The 19,767-nt window shown below is 36.1% G+C and overlaps 3 protein-coding genes across 5 annotated transcripts; 1 reads left to right on the top strand and 2 right to left on the bottom strand.

Annotated features, from left to right (window-relative positions):
- Positions 1-1,126: 1,126 nt before the first annotated feature.
- On the bottom strand, positions 1,127-4,492 carry LOC131796672 (ADP-ribose glycohydrolase OARD1). Of its 3 annotated transcripts, none has more exons than XM_059114275.2 (5): positions 4,242-4,403; positions 3,481-3,580; positions 3,199-3,382; positions 2,509-2,567; positions 1,127-1,992 (listed from the first exon to the last, which is right to left on the bottom strand). In XM_059114275.2, exons 1-5 carry the CDS (start codon positions 4,262-4,264, stop codon positions 1,777-1,779), a joined length of 582 nt encoding a protein of 193 aa, XP_058970258.2. In that variant the 5' UTR covers positions 4,265-4,403; the 3' UTR covers positions 1,127-1,776. The 3 variants fall into 3 exon arrangements, with proteins under 3 accessions (XP_058970258.2, XP_058970259.2, XP_058970260.1); XM_059114276.2 differs by lacking the exon at positions 4,242-4,403 and adding an exon at positions 3,696-4,158; XM_059114277.2 differs by lacking the exon at positions 3,481-3,580 and having other exon boundaries at positions 4,242-4,492.
- On the top strand, positions 4,476-17,950 carry LOC131796671 (uncharacterized). Its single transcript, XM_059114274.2, has 14 exons — positions 4,476-4,883; positions 6,366-7,952; positions 8,178-8,269; positions 8,750-8,817; positions 9,186-9,356; positions 10,007-10,221; positions 10,764-10,882; positions 10,984-11,106; positions 11,696-11,774; positions 12,460-12,594; positions 12,953-13,082; positions 14,022-14,980; positions 15,643-15,881; positions 16,422-17,950. Exons 1-14 carry the CDS (start codon positions 4,616-4,618, stop codon positions 16,632-16,634), a joined length of 4,398 nt encoding a protein of 1,465 aa, XP_058970257.2. The 5' UTR covers positions 4,476-4,615; the 3' UTR covers positions 16,635-17,950.
- On the bottom strand, positions 17,591-19,759 carry LOC131796799 (methyl-CpG-binding domain protein 4-like). The gene is made up of 2 exons (XM_059114404.2): positions 18,762-19,759; positions 17,591-17,826 (listed from the first exon to the last, which is right to left on the bottom strand). Exons 1-2 carry the CDS (start codon positions 19,693-19,695, stop codon positions 17,591-17,593), a joined length of 1,170 nt encoding a protein of 389 aa, XP_058970387.2. The 5' UTR covers positions 19,696-19,759.
- Positions 19,760-19,767: the final 8 nt, after the last annotated feature.

Here is a 19,767-nt window from a genome sequence, read left to right as displayed (position 1 = left end):
GAAAAATTAGGAAAATCTTCTTAAAGAAACTGAGTTACTGCTAAATAAATAGCAGGGAGAACTCTGCGAGAAGATTCAGTATGAAAACCGTGTTTACATACGCTCATGTAAAATGGTTTAATGGCCAATCAGAGCACATGTACTATTTGAATTATTTTATGAAGTTTTATCAAACTCTTGAATTCAAAGTAAATAGGTGGCATGTTTGCACACATGCATAAATTGGAGAAAATTGCAAACCTTTCACATTAAACTAAAATATATCTTTGTGTTTTTTTATGTGACATGACAAGTTTGTGCTGGTGCATATTAAATTGGAATTTTCTAATTCATGTCTGGTGAACATACATTAACCTAGGTTTAAGTGAAGGTTACTTTCACCATGGAATTTCATTTGTTTTTTTGAATTGTGAATTCAGTGTCTGTAGAGCCTCATAATGGAGCTGGGTAGTATTGCAGACAAATTTCATAAATAGGCCAGAGAGGTGAAGTTGGAGAGACCTTATTAGGCATCTTCTATCTTTACTAGTTGATCTCTGTTCTTTATTTTGGTGGAGAAAAGCCCCGAGGAAGGGGAGTGGGTAATAATAGAGGCAGCAGGACCCTTATGGCTTTCTCACAGACCCTTGAGAAAAATTAAAGCTGCTGCTTTAAGACATCCTAACATACAAAGATTGCGCTCGCTTAAATGTTACAATGATTTGCAACAATACTGAAAATCTGGAAAGTAACTCTTGCAAAAGACCATCAAATGCAAGGTGATCAGCTGTACTGGTAGTACTTTACTATGACTGGCTATCAATGTAAAACAATGCCTCGGTGGTGACTGGTTTGAGTGAAGCAACGTGAATGTGTTGTTGTGCTTGAGCAAGTGTTAAGAATTTTTGTGCTTCAAATGCATATTTGGACAATCTATGCTTGTCTTCGAAAAAAGAAACTGGTCCTTTACAACCAGTCTCCAGACAGTGCCCCACTTTGCATTATTTACCAATTTGATATTTATGGGTACCCATGCATGCACACCAAAAACATAAGACTACCATGTGATATTTCTTAACAGTGAAGTGTGGGTGCTTAGATTTTGTGTTAGGGTTTCTTGAATTAAACTACTGCAAATAAACCTTAATAAAGCAAGGTCGACTGTTTATTAATACTTTCTTATTCATACAATAATAAGGAAAAAACATCACTAAAAAAAAAGCAACAACAACAACAACATTTATACAACCCTAAAACAATGCATCTTTGACAGAGAATATCATGCCTTACTATTTGGAAGCAAATCCATCTTGTATGTTTAGTAATTAAGAAAAGTAAACTTTTGTATCTTGACCTTTCTATGTTCACAACATCACAGTGGTAACTGTATTTTCTACATTTACCTTCCTAAAGTCTTAAGTTTACTATCCTACATCAACTAGCCTGTAAGAGAGCACTAGAAGTACATCAAGAGACAAAACAGCAAGGGCCTGTCTCTAAAAATTTTTTCTATCAGAAAATTTTCTCTCTAGCATGTCCAATCTCCTGCAGCTTTGACACTTGTGCTACAACCCTCTTAGGAGCATTTTGTAACTGATACACTGATCCAGTATAGACATTAAACACATGCAAAATTCTGAATGGAGAAACAGCAACAAATTAAATATACTTTTTTTTTAACTTTCTAATTTAAACAATTTGTGACAAGAACATTGAATAAAGCTACACATTTTATTCATGTGTTTTGAACGTGTTACTCTTTAAGGATTTCTGGATGAAAATGAAATCCTTTAATTCCTACAAGCTATAAACAGTCACATTAATATTTGTATCTTGAAATACTTGATGTATGATACCACTAACTCTGTACCATTGTAGACCATCTAAGCCACAACCAATCTTCGGCATTGATAGGCCAATCACATTGTGGGTAAGACAATGGTCTCTCATGGCTTCCAGTGATGACTGCAAAGTTTTGTATGTTGGTTTATGAAAAGACTTCTCCTTGGTGACCTAATAGGAAAACAGAATACAAACCATCAAAAGTCCCCTTGCACAAATAAAGATTAATTTTTGATCAGCAAACCATTATTTAAGTCTATATTAGCTGTAATTAGGAATTGTTGCCATTTTTCTTTCATCATTGCATATATGACACAAAAGTGCATTATTATTAGTGTTCGACACTGGAAACTTGAATTTTTTAAACCTCTTCACATATGAAGAGCCCTTTCATTTGAAATGGAATATACTGCAAAGGAACCCTTACAAATCATTTTTATCTGTTTCATCATTTATTAATAATAAATGAAGAGACAAAAGTTTAGCGAGCTTATATTTGTTTTGAACAGTGCATCCAGAAAGTCGAAATTAAGTTCAGAAACTTCATCTGAGACGTGTTTTACAGATATCATGCACCAAAAGCTTGTAATAAAATTACACAGACTTTTTTTGAGTTATTGTTTTAACACATCATGATGACACTTTCTGAATCATTTAATTGTCACAGCCTGAGTTCAAAACCTTTACCAAGTAATAGACAAATCTTTCTCCTTTTTTCAAAATAGCTACGCCTCCTGGCTTCTGCCCTAAGTTAAAGATAAAAGAAAAATGCATATAACAGCTGTTTGATTACAATTATCCAAACAATTATGCTGAAATTATGCAAACAAATGTCTTAGGTGCATGTAGCTTATAATAAATAGTGTAACTAAAAAAAGTTTTTAGACACTTATGTTCTTTATGGTTGTTGTAACAATACTTAATAACAATTCCATTCAAAAGGTCGGTGGAAGCTGTCACCTGATGTGAAATCCCACTGAGTCACTTTCAACAATTACCTTCATTTCTGAACATTGTTTTCTTGCAGCTTCACCTTTAATTGAGGGGAGTGGGAGAGACGTAGAACTTCTGAGCTAGAAAAGTGAATACTGGCTTATGTTATTACCGCCATCACACATCTTAAATGAAATTCAAGTAGTAAGTGTTTAGGTATGATCAAGCATTCAGCTGTAATGCATATGACTCAAGTTCAAATGCACTCCTGAGAAATACCATTTCTGCCTAACAGCAAATCCTGTAGAACTTTATATAATTTGAAACTGTGTTAAACACAAGATATTCAGAATCACAATTACAATTACTTTATTGAAGGTTCAATCAACCTTTTTTTAATTGAGGATTCCTTTAAAGACCATACAGCATACTTAAAAAATATACCTTGACTTTTGATCTCCTCCACTCCTCCAAATTTATTTTTAAAGAGGACTGCTATTCCTTTGCCCATCCTGGCATCAGCACTTATACAGTGAGCAAGGGAATCACTGACAGGACATGAAAATAAGTCACCTTGCACCTCATTCAGTTTAGACAGTGATCTGGAATTTCCTGATTGGCTATCAGCCTGCAAGGTGTAAATTAAGGTCTCATCAAAGTCATGCAAATTTAAAACTGCATGCAGTCAAATTTCCTGATTAAATGAACTTTCCACTGGGACTTAACCTGCTGAGACTGATAACCAAACTTGTATTTGGGATGTTTTCTTTTCTTAGGAGTTTGTTTGCTGTTGCTGGCTTCACCTTCCGATTCCATCTTATGTTTTCTGCAGGAATGACAGAAATAATGCAGCAATAGACACAGTTCACTAACTTGTTACACGTATGCATATGCAGAAAGATGGAAAATCAATCAATCAATGAATCAAATAGATAACTTACTCTATCATGTATCAATAAGTTAATATATGGTAAGCTGAATTTTAAATGCATTTTGATTGGTTCCTAGACACAGATGACATCACCATTAACAACATTTTTATCATCTAAAACAAATAGATTCTATGCCGAAGGTCTTTATAGTAATAGATCACAGAGGACATCAAAATTTGGTAAGAACATCAGTGACACACGGCTGCGTCTCCTGTGTAACTTTTTTTTGTATTTACCACATTTTGACGTCATCTGTGACATGATCTATTACTGAACAGGCGCACTAGGACCTGGAATCTACAGTATTTGATAAATTCGCTGACAAGCAAATGAGTAAATAAAAAAATCCAAAAATAAAGGTATAGCTGAACGAATTTCAACTGATTAATTTTGATATCTTTACCTAGGTACGTACATGTAAATATAAAAAAATGTTTTCAATTAAAGTTTTTGGTTTAATTTTCAATCGATCAACTAGTTCAGACCATGCTCTAATAACCATGCTCTGATAAATAGAGACGTCATTTAGCTGAAGTCATGTAACATGTCACTAACCGAGGAACCAGGTACTTTTCCATTAATGTTGTTGCGCAAAACTTTCAGTTTCGAGAAAGAAGCCAGTCCAATCCAACAGGAAGTCTGACACAATAGGTACGTCATGTATGTTAAATTTTTACGTACCACTACCGAATTTTCTTTAGTTCAGATTCGCCTGCAGAATATTTTTTTCTGGTGAATCATCGCACTCGAATTTTCTATCACTTGGAGAATAGATTGAAAATTCAACGACTGGCCTATTTCACTGAGCTACTCTGCTTTCTACAGTTACAATTTTTATCCTTACGCAATTTCCCGAGGAGGAGGAAGTCCCTAAACGTCACGTGGTCTTTGACTTCCTTCTTTTCCTTCTTTCAGGAAGGGTACGGAAGATGGCGATTTCAAATTTACGAGGATTCCTCAACAAAATAGCCGACGACATAGGATCTGAAGATCTAGCTAGTTTAAAGTACCTTTGTGGTGACAAATTGGCCAAAAGAAGGTTAGAAAATATATCCACACCGAGGGAACTGTTTGTAGCCATTGGTGAGATTACCGAAGGCGAAGAGCAGCAGCTCTCTTTTTTAAGACAACTCTTTCATAACGTTGGGAGATTGGATTTAAAGGCTAAAGTTCAACGTTTTCTTGACTCCAGAAAAGGTGAGTTTTGCTGCGTTAAGGTTCATTTGAGTAAAGAAGGTTCGTCAATATAGTGTTTGCCAATCTGCAGTGCCCAGTTGTAAAAAGGGCGGATAACGCTATCCAACGGATAAATCTCTAGCCAGCGGATAAGTAATAGCAAAACGATAGAGATCTATCCAGTGGATAGCGTTATCCGATATTCGAACAACCGGGGCCTGGTGTTTGCGTTGCTGGCTTCCTTTGCACCCTTTAATTTAGGGAATCAATGGAAGGTTAACATTGTGTGGATATAATGGTCAGAGAATGCTAGAAGTGAAGTTGTGAAAAAATATTTAAGTTTTAAATTTTTGATACGACTGAAGAATTCATCCCCACAGGATTGGTATCGGCAACATTATGTTGTTTGCATCGCTAATATGAGTGTTCTAACATGGTATTTGGAAGCCTCAATGCAAGTTCGCCTCACACCATCTTTACACGTTTGCCCGCAGCATAAAAACAAGTTTGCCCTAAAGTTTTTCAACCTGTTTCTTTACGCTATACGGTCTTCTGTCTAAATCAAAATATATTTCCTTCATGGGTAATGTAAAGTTGCTACATTTCCCTTGTCTTTAAATTACCTGGTTTGACATTAACTTAATTATGCCTATGTTAGCAGAAATCAAATCAAAGAAATCTAGTTTTTCGAACTGGCTATAATTTACTTGGGAGCCAACACGTATTCTGAAGCAATGACCAATTTTCGAAGTCTGATAGTCAAACTCATATCATTGGCCCCAGCGTTTAGCATCCCATTATGCCTTTGGTCTCAAATATTTTCCCTTGAAAGAAAAATTGCAGATCTATATATATATATATATATATTACAGTTTTGAAAGAAAATGAATGTTTTCTGCTTGCTTTATCTCAGGGGATGAATTTGCAATATTTAAGCTGGTATAGGTAAATCCTCTATAAACCTTATAACGTAACTTGGAAACAATCTGTACCCTGATATGTGATAGCATATATTACATGGGACCCTATCCCAGTTTCCATGGCATAAAGCAACCACGAGTTTGGCATTTCCTCCCCCTTCTTCCTTACCCTTTCCCCCCCTTCTCCTCTCTCCATCAGGATGGGATTTCAGTCCTTCACAGGGTTACTCCAAGGATTTCAGGTTTGAGAGTGCCCCAACCAATAGAACACAATGAGGGGATGTATGAACCAACTTTTTCTTATAAGAAATTGGAAGAGAACCTTGTACACCTTACAGCATCCATGTTTTTGGGTCTCAAATATTTATTGAAATATGTACCACAACTATTTAAAGATAAATTCTTCTTTACTTTTTTTAAGGTTGTAAGAAGGATACCCATTTGAAATGGAGTATATGTTAATAAATATATTTTAATTTACCTTGAATTACTGTGAGCATCAGCTAAGTGTCATCAGATGAATTAATTAATTTTGATCTTTAACCAGTCAGCCAATCATTTAAACTGATATTTTTTTTTGTAGCAAATGAAACCAGGACTGATGGACAATATGCTCTACAGAACAATTTCAACAACACAATGAATGGAAGAGCCTCATCAGCTGTTTATTCTGGTACAGGTCAAAGTTCAGTATCTATGTACCATCGAAATGAGATGCCAGGTCAAATAGGAGGCTCTGTCTGTGGTTCACCCTCTGTATCTTTGCCAGTGGAAGGGGCCACTCAACAGGCTGGCAATCGTTTGCAGTCAGACATCGTTAATGTTGTGACAGGTGTAGATCAACATGCTCATCAGTATACTCAGTATCCTATGGAAAATATGGCACCATTTAGAATTAATCCAGTCCAAAGTTATCCAGTCCAAAGCTATCCAGCCCAACGTTTTCCAGTCCAAAATTATCCATTCCAAAATTATCCAGTCCAAAATTATCCCAGTTTTGTACAAACTTGTGGTCCAGGGGAACAACAAAGACCTTCCTCTAGAGAAGAGCGAGAGTTTCCCCCTTATAGCCAAACTCTTGGAGGGAATCCATCAGGTCAGCAACAGCCTACTTCTCAGCCAGATTATGGAGGTAATATTGTTGTGGAACAGCCGAAACCACCACCTGAAGTGCAGCCAAACCCCCTTGTGTACCAAACCCAACACAGTGTCCCATTTGGTCAACAAGAGCAACCTTCTGATAAGATAGAACATTGTGAAAACTCTCAAGATCCTGCTGAATTTCCTCCAAACAATCAGAGAACAACTGTGGATCCAGGATCTCTTATGACTTTACACTTGGGAAATTCAACTATCAGCAGCAATGCACAACCTGTAGGAGTAAATGACAAAGATCATCCAGAACAATGGAGCTTAACAGTACATCCAAATGATATCAATGTAGGAGCTTCCAGCACCTCAGGGTCAGGTAAATTGCCAGGCAACAATTCTGTCCAACTTGGAAGAAGAGATGAACTAGACAGTCCAAATCAAGGAGCTTCTGATATTCATTTTGGTGAAACTAATCCAGGGGATCACAAAGAACAAGGAAGTTCCACAATGCATGTAGCTGAAAATAGTTTTGGATCTTCTAACACCTCAGTCTTAGCTAGACTGAGGCCAAGCAGCAATCAAGCCCAACTTGGAGGAAAGGATGACAAAGGCAATCCAAATCAAGGACTTTCAAGTACACATTTTGTTGAAATTCATCCAGAATCTTCTATGGGCTCAGTCTCTGATGACTTAACTGTTAGCAGTGTAGCTCATGATGTTGGAATTAATGATGAAGATCATCCAGAGCAAGTTAGTGTAAGAGTAGACCCCACACTAATGGCAAGCACTACAGGCTCCAGTCAAGTCACAAGAAGTTCATCTTCAGAGAAAGTTCCAGTTGAAAGAGTAGACCCCACACTAATGGCAAGCACTACAGGCTCCAGTCAAATCACAAGAAGTTCATCTTCAGAGAAAGTTCCAGTTGAAAGAGCTGTGTCAGTCAATTATGATACCGAAGTTGCAGCACATTTACATCAGAAATGCCCAGTTGAGATGAGCTATAACTGTTTTAAAAAATATTTCAGTAGTAAAAACAGTAAACTACTGGGTAAAGGAGGCTTCGGGAAGGTTTATGAAGGTACAGTTACTGTTAGCTTACTCAGTAAATGTGTCATGGTCTCAGTTGGAGATGGGAGGGAGGGATGAATATTAGGGATAGAGTGCAGATGATACACTGTGGGGGTATTTTATTGTAAAGTTACAGTAAATATTTCATATCCCAATAAAAAGCACAATAAGGCTGATTAACTATTAAGGTAGAAGTGTGGTACTAATTGATTGTATTTGTCTTCCTGTCTTTTAGGTACCAAGAAATTTCATGGTCAGACTGTTGTCATCAAAGAAGAGCACCAGACTTACTCTGGACTTCCCCAAGGTGAAGCACAATTAAAGAGGGTAATGACTTATAATATATACCACATATAATTGTGTATTAAATCAAAGCTTATTGAGAAAAAGATGCAAAAACTCTCAAGATGAAAAGCTTCAGATTTGTAACAGGATTGATTTGTGTTTTATTTGTTGAATAAGAAAATAGTTATCTTGTGTCATATCACCCATATTTAAATCGCTGGCAATCCTGGTAATCTGAGTGACATTTTGCAGTGTGATTTAATCAGGAATCTGCTCATCCTATTGTGAAATCATGCAATTATAATTTCAGGCTAAATTGCACTTAACCCAGCTCAGGTACCATTGGAAATCAATGTACAACATGGGGAAATTTTAGAACCCAACCCGTGGATTTATTGAGAAAGTATCAGGCACTTGAAATACATGTATACCAGTGTAAGGAACAATTTGATTTTGAGTGAAAAGTCACCTTGGGTACTCTTGTACTCAATAGAACTCAACATGATTTTGATTTTGCTTCAGGAAAAAAAAGTTGGTTATATTAAACATCCCAATTTGATGCCCCTTTATGCTTTTTGTGAGGAGGAAGGGTGAGTCGACAAAGTTGAATGTTTTTACTTGTCTTTTTTTTTTTTGAGTGTGGGTTATCTGCCAGTGTGGGTAATCTGTTGAAAATTTTTTCTCGTTATTGCAAAAATTGACCAATTTGGGTAATCTGCGGCGCGGGTAAATGGATGGAAATTACAGTAAATGATTTGTTTTTTTCAGAAATTGTAATGATTAATTGGTAGCAGGACTTTGTTTCATTCAATTGTGTCTGTAACCATACTCATAAATGACAAACCGGACTCATGTTTTGTGGTTGTCCAATTGTGTTAATCACTTGCATGATTACAGACAATTGGACTCCACTTGGTACTATTACCATTATTTATCAATCTCTGTTTCCTCTCTGCAGCAAACCACGCTGTCTTATGTATCCTAAAATGCACACTGATTTACATAAGGCTCTACGAAAGCACTCAAAAGGCCAAAAATTACCTTTTGGCATTAGACTAAAGATTGCCCTTCATACTGCCAGGGGACTGCATTATTTGCATACAGAAGTGAAAAACAAGAGATGTGTAAGGTTTGTGCTCTGATGTTGTTTTATCATTTATTTTTACTAGGCTATTGATGTTCATTGAAAATTGTTATGATTTTATAGACGATAAAAACAACAACAATAATGATATGTATTTATTTATATTGATAATGACAGTGAAAATACTAATAATTATAATAATAATTATAATACTATGGTTAAGAAATTCTAATATTTGTAATAGTGATATCAATAATGTTAATAGTTATTATAAATAGCAATTTTTTCCAAACTTCCATATTTCTTGAATTAGATGGAGATCAGGAACAGTTTTGGGATCTTTCATAAATCAACATAACTCAGAACTACATATTAAGCAACAACAGGAACAAACCTGTCACTTCTGTTCAAACTGTGAATTTAATGAAAAGAGGATGCCCCAAGACTAGATTATGATTTTTAAATAATGAGAACAATTATAGTCATTATGATGGTTATCCTGATACTTATAGGGACACTGATAATGATGACAACATTAATACTGAACTTTATTTTCTAAATTCTCATGAAAGTTTTCTTTTAACATGTCTATAGTTAAAAAAATATAATTTATAGTACTTAAAATGCTGTGGGTCATCATAAAAGCACAATGCAGTTTTGCATTCTTCTCTATTGATATTGATTTTATTTTGTAGGCAGGAAATTGTACACATGGATGTAAAGCCAGGGAATATATTTCTTGATGAACAGTTTAATGCACGTCTGGGAGATGCTGGAATGGCTCAGGAGTTACCTATGGATTACTCTTATGCATCTCTCAGTCAGATTCGTGGAACAACTGGATACCTTGATGCATTTCTTAAAGAAAGACACTTTAAACCTGTTAATGACATTTTCTCATTTGGAATAGGTATGCAGTTGCTCAAATTGTGTTATTTACGAGAATTGTAAGAAAATATTGTGGGTTTGTTATAATGGGATCTATCTAAAAGGGATTGGACATGGTCTAAAAAACTCTTTTTGATATAAATGAACATTTGTTGATTCAATTTCCTGTCATTTATGGCAGGTTAGCTCTTTATTACTTGTGATGAAGTTTTTGCAAACTTTGCCTGTTAGTGTTGCTCTAAGGCTCAAACTCTTTTGCTCACAAAGAAACACTTTCCATATCGTACTAGTTATACCAAGGGCCTCCTGGAAGGCTATCTTAAAGGAACTTGAAAACAGGTGGTCCTCATCCTTGTTAAGGACCAGCAATAAGGGTGTTGTTTTTTTACCCTAAAATTTCTTTAAAATTCCCAATTATATTTTGAATTTATGCTTTTGACTATTATTGTTTTAGATTACAGGCTCGTTTAACTGTTATTCACCTCAGTCTGTTTAATTGACAGACTAATTAAAAGTGAATTGAAACCTTACCCTGTAAACTGTTTACTATGTTTAATTTTTCAGTGCTCCTGGAACTTCTCACTCAAAAGAGAGCTGTTGAAAACAATGTGACCTTGTATGACAAACTTTATAAAGAAGGAGTGTTTTCAGATGTAAAAAACTTAATTGGTTCAGCACAGAAGGTAACAATAAAAATATTTTGTGCATCATGGCAATATGTCTATTTTAAGTTAGAACTTGAAGTATCATCATGATATTAAAATGTTTTGTGTATTGCTGCTAGGATGTGTGGCCTGAAAGTGGAGATGAAAAAGGTTTCACTGAAGAATTTGCTAATCTTGCAATAAACTGTGTAAAACCACCAGAGGACAGAGAAAAACTGCCAAATGTGTGCAAGAGACTAGAGGTAAGGAACATTTTGAAGTTACTTTTGTCTGCTAGGCTGTATTTAGATGTTAGGTGCCTTGAAGTTAAGAGACTTAACTTATCATAATGATTGTAGAACATCTTTAGTTAGCAACTCAGCCACCCACCTCACTCCCACCTATTGAAGGTCTGTCATGATAGAGTGGTGGGACCCTAAAAAGCAGATTTTACCCTCTTTAAAAGAAAAGAAAGTCAGCAAAATGCTTAAACATTTCATTGAGAATCTCCAAGCAGCTAGATTTAAAGATTCAGGTAGAGTTTAGGATGCAACAGGACAACAGTGACATATAACCTGCATAACGCAAGCTAGGTGACTGAAACAGCTGCTCAGAAACCAGATATTAACATTTTAAGGGAGAAAATATGGCTTTGATTACAAGGCTTGAATAGAAAAGTGAAAATGTGTAATGTTTGAATGTACTATTATTAATAATTGTTTCAAATTAGTATGGGCACTTTTCCATCCATTTACCCTCAAATCCCATGCAAATTGTACCGTAAAGGTACATGTATTTGTGTAAGGTAGAACAGTAAACTAAACATAAAATGTTTTGATGTCTTGCAAAAAGGACTTACTGGACAAGAAAGGAGTCAGTAAATATTCCAAAGAAGGAGCCTATTGTGTTTCTTGTCTACTAAATCATTCATGTATGTATCTCTTGAAAATCCAGCAGTTTGATGTACTTATTGTATGATAATAATTAACTAGAGGTGGCCAATTCTGACCAGTGTTCTTGGCAGTAAGGGTAGGCTGGTACCATTTTTTTAATACATTAAAAACTGCATCGCTAAGTGGAGGTTGGGTGCCTGAAACATCCAGAAGCTTTCGCTGTTGGCAGCCAGCTTCCAGATGGAGACTGCTCCTATAGCTAGCAAATCCTGGTACCCAACCACGAGCCCCAACACAAGAAAAAGAAACAGGCACCCATCATGCTAAATGAACAGTGGAAAGAGGGAAGGAAGGGGTGGAGAAAACTGCCTGGACAATGAACTGCCTCTCCGAACAACGCTGAAAGTTTGCACTCAAAGTACATGCAAAAACACATCAAATGAGGAGCACATGGAATTCTGATGCATGTGCAAAACCACTGACTACTAGAGAATTCTGATGCTCTGTGTTATTAACTCTGTTAAATTGCTTTTAACTACAAAATTATAAAGTACATGATAGTTATTATTTGACTAATTACAGTGTATGTAAAAATTTAATTATATTCTTATATTGTTAGTAGTTAAATGCATCTTTATTAGCCTTTTCGCAACTCAGATCCCCATTTTCCATATCTGGATCTCTTAACTTATCTATTAAAATTCATTTTTTTCTTGCCAATAGCAAGCTATTTGGGAGTGAGGTCACATGGCTGCAACACTGTTCAGAAGTGTGACTATTTTTGTGCTACATGTTTGATGCAAGCACACCGAAACCCTCTGGAATGTCCATACCATGGGCCTGCTGAACCTCCAATTGGTATAGCTTATCATTTAGAAGTGTTAACATGTAGTCAAAGTTTTGTCACTATCATCAAGACCCAAGCTTTTGGTTTGCTCTTAAAATATTTTTTGCTCTTGTCCTTTAGTAAGGTATTCCATACAGTTGTTTATCTAATGAACCACCCTGTAATGTTATAATAATTATATACAGTCAAATGAAGGCTGTAAAAACTGAAAAACTTTTTATGGGCAGTTAACTGTTAAGGCTAATTTATATATTTTTGTAGTAGTGTGGTTTGATTGGTTTGCAGTGCATCTTGGACTTTTTAATAATTAAGAATGATGGATACAATAAGTTACACTTTTTTTAATATAGGTGATTTGTTTAATTGTAGGAGGATCGGATACATATGCAGTTCTAGTTTGTGGAAATGACCCAGACTCACCAAAGACAGCTACAGTCTTTCAACATGATTTAATAGGCTTTAAAAGTGTTTTAACTGATTGCCGCATTGTTGGAGTTAGGTAGGGCTCTAGGATCATAGGCTTAAATACTGGTTACTTACTCATATTTAGCCAATTTTGGGCACTTATTTGACTTGATCTAGATTGAAAGTGTAAGATAGGGGCTTCAGATGGGATTATTGTCCTGGCCCTGGTTGATCGAAGGGTGGATAACGCTATCCACTGGATAAATCTCTATACTGTGGATAGCACAGTATGTTTTGTCAACTCTTATCCGCTGGCTAGCAATTTATCTGTTGGATGGTGTTGTCTGCTCTTTGAACTACTGAGCCCTGGAGTTTACTCGCATGTATAGGGTAGATTATTTACTTACAATGACTGTAACAGTTTTCCTGTCCTCATTGCTAATTTGGTTTAGAGCTATGGTCAAAAAGGTTATGGATCATAAATTAAATTAACACCACAATTAATGGTTACAGTTCAGTTTTGGAAATTGTTGATGTCATTTCTATGATCAACAAAGTTATAGACAATTGTGGATGTAAGTGGGAGTTAAATTATCATCCAGATCCAAGGGTTTCCAATGATACCAGGTGGCCAAAGTTGTGCTGGGAGAAGTCACTGCTTGTGCATGAGGCTCAATTACCTGAAGATTGAGTATGGTTAAAAGAGGCTAACCATCACAAATGGAAACATTCAAAGAAGATATAAATTTAAATTACTGCCAAAATGATACAAATCTTAAGCATGGTCCTTTTGTTTTTCATGAATAAATCTTGGCTGATCCAAAGCTTAAAATTATTCTGTGTCACTGTGACCTCATTTTCTCTTTCTTATAATTCAAATTAATGCCTCAATCTAAGAAAGTGGCCATGAAATACCTAACCATTACTATTCTAAGTTATAAATATTTGAGTGAGGTATTTGTCCTTATAAAAACGGTAAGTTTCTTACTCTTTTAGTGCCACATGACCATTCTTCTTTTTTTCTTGCTTTTAGAAAAGATCACATATTTACCATTAAACCGAATACATCAAGAGGTGCATCACAATCCAACCTAGTTAAAAAAGCTCTACAAGACCTTAAACAGAAGCTTCAAGGAAAGACGAATGTGTTTGTTTATTTTTATTTCTCTGGTCACAGTGATCATAATAGCAACTTGCTATGTTCTTCTGACAATGACTGCCTAACGGTGGATGATTTGGAAAAGCACCTAAACCTTCTCAGTCCCCATGTCCGTGAATTCTTGATTATTTTGGATTGCTGCTTTGCTGATGGCAATATTGCTTCAAAACATCTTAAGGATGAAAGCTATTTAGTTCACAAGTCACCTAACCCAGTGAATGTGGAGGCCCCACCACATCCTCTTGAGTCACTGTGCAGTAAACTACGAAAGGCAAGTGGCGATGAGAACTGTTGTGCTACTGACAAGAGTCCTATTTCAAATACAGATTTAGACATAGCAGCAACTGATTTTAGTGCTGTGGATGGGAATGTGATCCACAAAGCTCCAGTTACACCACCTTTTACCATACGTCAGTGGTCTTCTTCATCATCTCAACAATCTTCTTATGCTTTGGCCAGAACAGGAAGCTTTCTGACACGCTTCATAACTTGTGGGTTGCGTGGTGCACATGATTGTAAAGTTACAAACTGTAAATTTTGTGGTGCATTCAAAGCTCAAGCCAAATCAGTGGGTTATATTACTGCTTCAAACCTGGAGGATTTCTTCTCAAAGCACGTGGAAGAAGCTGCCGCTAAAGCTGGTGGAAAAGGGCAGCATCCACGCATACGAACACTTCACTCAAAGGACACAATACTGGCTTTTTACAATGAAGAACCATTGTGTGATGAGATGGTGTTCAAATCAGCTTCTGGGTATACAGAGCGAATTGTAGTTAAGGAGTTCCCTCTTCACCTTTTTGATTTTCAATGCATGGTGTTTGACAAGGTTAAAGGTAAATATATTTTAAAACACAAGTTGATTAACAAGCTAATGATTCTGCATGCCGTTTTGTTTAGTTTACAGCAATTAAACTGGAATGTTTTGGATTATAATCATACAGTCACGAATTTCACTCTACACGTTAAAAAAATTAGAAACAGATCAACAATGGAAGGTAATAAAAGTGAGTGACTGAATAAAGAGAGGAAGTGTTGGGGACAATCACCATTGGTAGTTTTAAGTTGCAACAATTACAGGTAGAACATTTTTTTCTCAGACTAAAATGTTTACAAAAAAGAAGTGGTTTTTTAAACATTTAATAATAAAAATTTTCGTAAAAGCATATTAAAAATATGTTGACGATGTTTCGTTATTTGGCTGACCGTCTTGTCTATGAGATGCTTTTCATCAAGCAGCACAATCCTAGTCTCAACACGCAGGTTGATTCCATTTGTGCAAAACTCTTTGTTTAAAAGAACATTCCATCACCTATTGTCTTTTTAGTATTCAAACATTTTTTATCTTTCACTATAATGACGTTAGCCAAACATCAAAACGTCGTCAACATATTTCTAATATACTTTTACGAAATGTTTATTATAATTTTTTATCGTTAAATACTAAAATGTTTGCCAATTTAATATTTTTCTCATAAATACCATTCTTGTTGTGCAGATCACCTCCCCACTTGTGCCGAGGTAAAGCACCTTCAGATTCTCTGTGATGATGAGGAAATTGGGAGCACATCTTATGTAGACCTCAAAGATTACCTTAGAGAGGGGTATGATGTCAGATGTCAGTTAAGGCCATGTTATAGTATTGTAAGAGGTCCAGTGGTTGTTGAGATCCAAACTTACAAGAATCAGGTTCTGACTCTTTTGAACTCTCTTCAGTTGTCAAGAAATGAACAACAGGTTTGTTCTTCTTTCAATATTATTGCTACAGTGACTTTTGATATGCCTGAAAATTTCCTCTAGAGCTCTTAACATTTTGTGCAGTTAAAACAGTGGCTTAATTTATGGTTAGCTCAGGGAACTTGGGGTGGAGTGGTCAGAGTGCAAGACCTTGCTATGTCATTCTGAGATTGCATTGTTTTTGTAGGCCAAACACTACTTGCATATAGTGCCTCTCTCCACATAGAAGTATTTTTGATGAGTATTGGTGGACTGTCATGGAAACCCATGAAAATGCGTGAGGGTAACCAGTGATGGACTGATTTTCGAGGGGTTGGGTCCTACTCAAGCTTCTCACTGGCATATGGAGGCATAAGTTATCTTTTTTTTTGTTAAAGAAAGGGGTGAAACATGTATTAGTATCTGCCTCCCTCAAGCCACTTCCTTGTTGCAGATGTACACATTCTACTATGATACACACCAATTAAAGGGGAATGCAAAGCTGTGTTCAAGCACATGCTACAAAGGCTGTCACCTGACTTTAAATGGTTCTTTTCACAGGATTGTGTTACCTTTGAGATGAAAACTAGTGAGAAATCTCTCGATGCTGAGGATGTCAGAGAATGCTGTGATGAAGACCCCAACCTCAGTGGTCTTAAGGAAAGCTCTGTGGGAAAATCAATTGCAGTGATTCTGACAGAGGCATCTGTGCACCAAGGAGTGTTAGAAATAAAGGTTTCAGACCAAAGCATGGACTGCTGTTTTACTCAGTAGGATTGAACAGTACACCATTGAATGTCAATAATTGAATATGTTCTGTGGAAGGTTTTGAACAACTGAAGATTGCACCTAGATTTGTATTGATAACGCTTAGATTCTTATATCTTACATCAATGATCGGTCTCTAAATGGGAAGAATTTTTAATTTTACCTTACTTATAATTCATTTAGCTGTGGTTAGTGAAGTCTGAAAGTATGAACATCAAGAATTTAAATGAAAGTTTGACTCTTTGAAAGATAAGCCTACTCTTGCTGCAGCATGTTTTCTAAAAATATTTAATGGTTGAGTTAATTATTTCATCAGTGTAAAAATATTTGGAAATAACAAATTATAAATGATATTGGAATGCATGCTGTAATAATTGATAAGTTGCACTTCCAATAATTGGCTTATGGCTGCGTTATATTTGTTTTTAGAAAACTTGAGTTTATTTCTTTGCCAAGGCTTGAATTACAAAGAAATACAGTGGACCCCTTTCAGCATGTTTCACTTGTCCAGTCAAAGCTCCCACCAGCCATTATCTGTTGAAAGCAAAAAAATTGTGTGCAATTTACAATCACAGGTAATAATCCTTTAGGGTGGACAGAGTGTAAGTGTGAAAATCCAATCTGGAACCAAAACAACAATAACACTGCATTTATGCAAGGTCTGCATTTACTTAAAGAATTCTCTCCTTGCATTAAAAGAGTTTTCAGGGTATTTAGTAGACATGTGAGATTGAGACAACACAGAAAATATTTTTGCCTCTATTTTTAGAGCCTGAGATATTTTTATTAATAATTCAGATGTAGAGCCTTTATCTGGCATATTTTATAAATACTTTGCATCATTTTCCAGAACAGAAATACCCGAAAAATTGACAGATAATCTTTGCAAGGTTTGCAACTGTTATTTAGTTTCAATAAAAGTATTACCTTAGTGCATAACATGTTGATGAAGTTTTGGATATTCAAAATCCTTCTTTATCTTGCTCCAAAAGCCATTTGTGATAAAAATTGAGCTTACGGTCATTAGGGGTAACACTCTTCCAGTCACCAAGGCAAAATATTTTATATGAATCATCTCCATATTTTCCAATGCCATACAACTCAATTGGGTAAGTCCAGTCTTTAGTAAGGAATTCCTCTGAAAATCTTATGATGATTTTGGCTCTTTTTTCATGTAGACCCAATGGTTGGAGGAGCTCTGGTAAAGTAAGGAAAATTCCATGACTTGAAGTGAAATTATTGTGTCTTAATGTTTTACTTGTGCATTATAAAATAATTAAAATAGTACATGCACTCTGATTGGCCATAAAACCATTTTACATGAGAAACATTTGATAAGCTGGAAACCACTACAGGAGAACACTTGATAAGCTGGAAACCACTCAGCTTCGCGTCGTGGTTTCCTATGCTTATCTTGTGTTCTCCCAACCTCCCACGTGTTTACATCAGGCTATGTAAACATGGAAATCATTTTACATTTCTTCATTATCACCTTTGAAACAAACATATTCTGCCTTACATATTTCTGGGTGGAGAGAGGCACCATGGTAATGAACTATCTCACCCAAGAACAGCACATAATAACTATCTATGACTCAAACCTTGATAGTTTGACCTGTAATTTGGCATGCTAACTATTTCAGCTACCATGTCATAGACAATAATTTTCATTGATCAGAGAGGTTCTTTTCAAAAACAGGGCACACTCTCTACAGAGCTTTCAGTAAGTTTTAGAAAGGAACATTGCTTATCTGGAAAGGTAGATCAATAATAATTTAGTACCAAAGAGAGGGTAAACAATGATTTTCCAGGGTTTGGTCAACATGGACAAATTGAGAGTTGATTCCTAAATTAGAAATTAGAAAGGGTGGACTGGATGTGAAATGATACTGTATTTGACTCTTGGGAATCATTTTCGAGCAGAAAAATAAGACAACACAACATCAAGGAAAAGCACAAATTTTCCCTGGGGCTGTAAAAGCACACCCAAGAGGGTAACTGACCGATGGTGCTCTTTTATTGATTTGAAACCTCCAAATTATGAGCCTGCTTCTGAAATGCTTCCATTGGAATGCCCATCGTGTTTGCTCCTAGAAATCATCCCATTTGAGCCAAAGTATATCTAAAGCTTACCCGCAATTCTTTTCCAATCCGCTATTTTTGTAACTTCGGGATCAGGATATTTCTTAAAAAAATCCCACATGACTGGAATAGCTTTCCTTCCTGATGTTCTGTTTAGAAATATAGTTGCAACAAGCAGTTTCCATGGGTCATGGAAAAGGCTCTCTTGAATCAAATTGAACGGAGATTTAGGAGGGATCCACTTGGATACAAATTTTGAATTTTTGAAGACTGGATCACTTGATTTGAAGTAGTGACTCGAAACAGTAGTAGCTGTAATTTCACTTCCTGTTTGATTGTCACAATTTGTATTTTCATCAGTACCAATCATCTTGGTTAACTTTAAAGTGTTCGAGTTTCTCACTTTTCTTTTACTTGAGATCTTACGATATTTGAAACCATCAGCTGCTTGTTTTCGCGCCTCTTTCCGTTTATTGCATATGAACTTTCTACTTTCGTCTGTCTTCGACTTTCTAACTCTTTTATTATGTGTGACTCTAAAACGATTTTCAGGGACAGACTCGCTTCGTAACCGTCGTTTTAAATTGCGATGTTGTACTAGTTCTTTTCGCAAACTGTTAGCTTTTAGAAAATACGGAGAAGTCTTTTGAGGATTCAAAGTCCTCTGTAGGGTGAATACGTGTTTGTTTCCTACTTCATCTTGTGGTGTTTCCCGCTTCATCGCCTCTGCTAGATCATTGAACCCGCTTGAAATACGATCGATATCTGAAACTGCAAGAGAATTAGGAACTCGAAAATCAAAATCTTCGATCGAGGGGTGACTTTCCTCAGTTGTACGTGAAAGGTACCTCTGCAGCTCAGCGCGCGAACGAAATTTTCTTCCCTCTGGACTGATAATACAGACATCCATTTTTCCTTTCGTTTTCCCACTCTTTCGTTGAGTTACCAATTTCCTCCACTCTGGAATACCTGATGAAACATACATACTATCCACGATCTCCCCTAGAGTATTTTTCCAAAGAATTCCAAGAAAACAACCAGAACATCAACAATCCAC

Source organism: Pocillopora verrucosa, chromosome 1 (genome assembly GCF_036669915.1).
Source record: "Pocillopora verrucosa isolate sample1 chromosome 1, ASM3666991v2, whole genome shotgun sequence".
Taxonomy (NCBI): domain Eukaryota; kingdom Metazoa; phylum Cnidaria; class Anthozoa; order Scleractinia; family Pocilloporidae; genus Pocillopora; species Pocillopora verrucosa.
The sequence above is the reverse complement of the archived record's forward strand: the minus strand, read 5'-3'. Positions and strand labels throughout refer to the sequence as shown.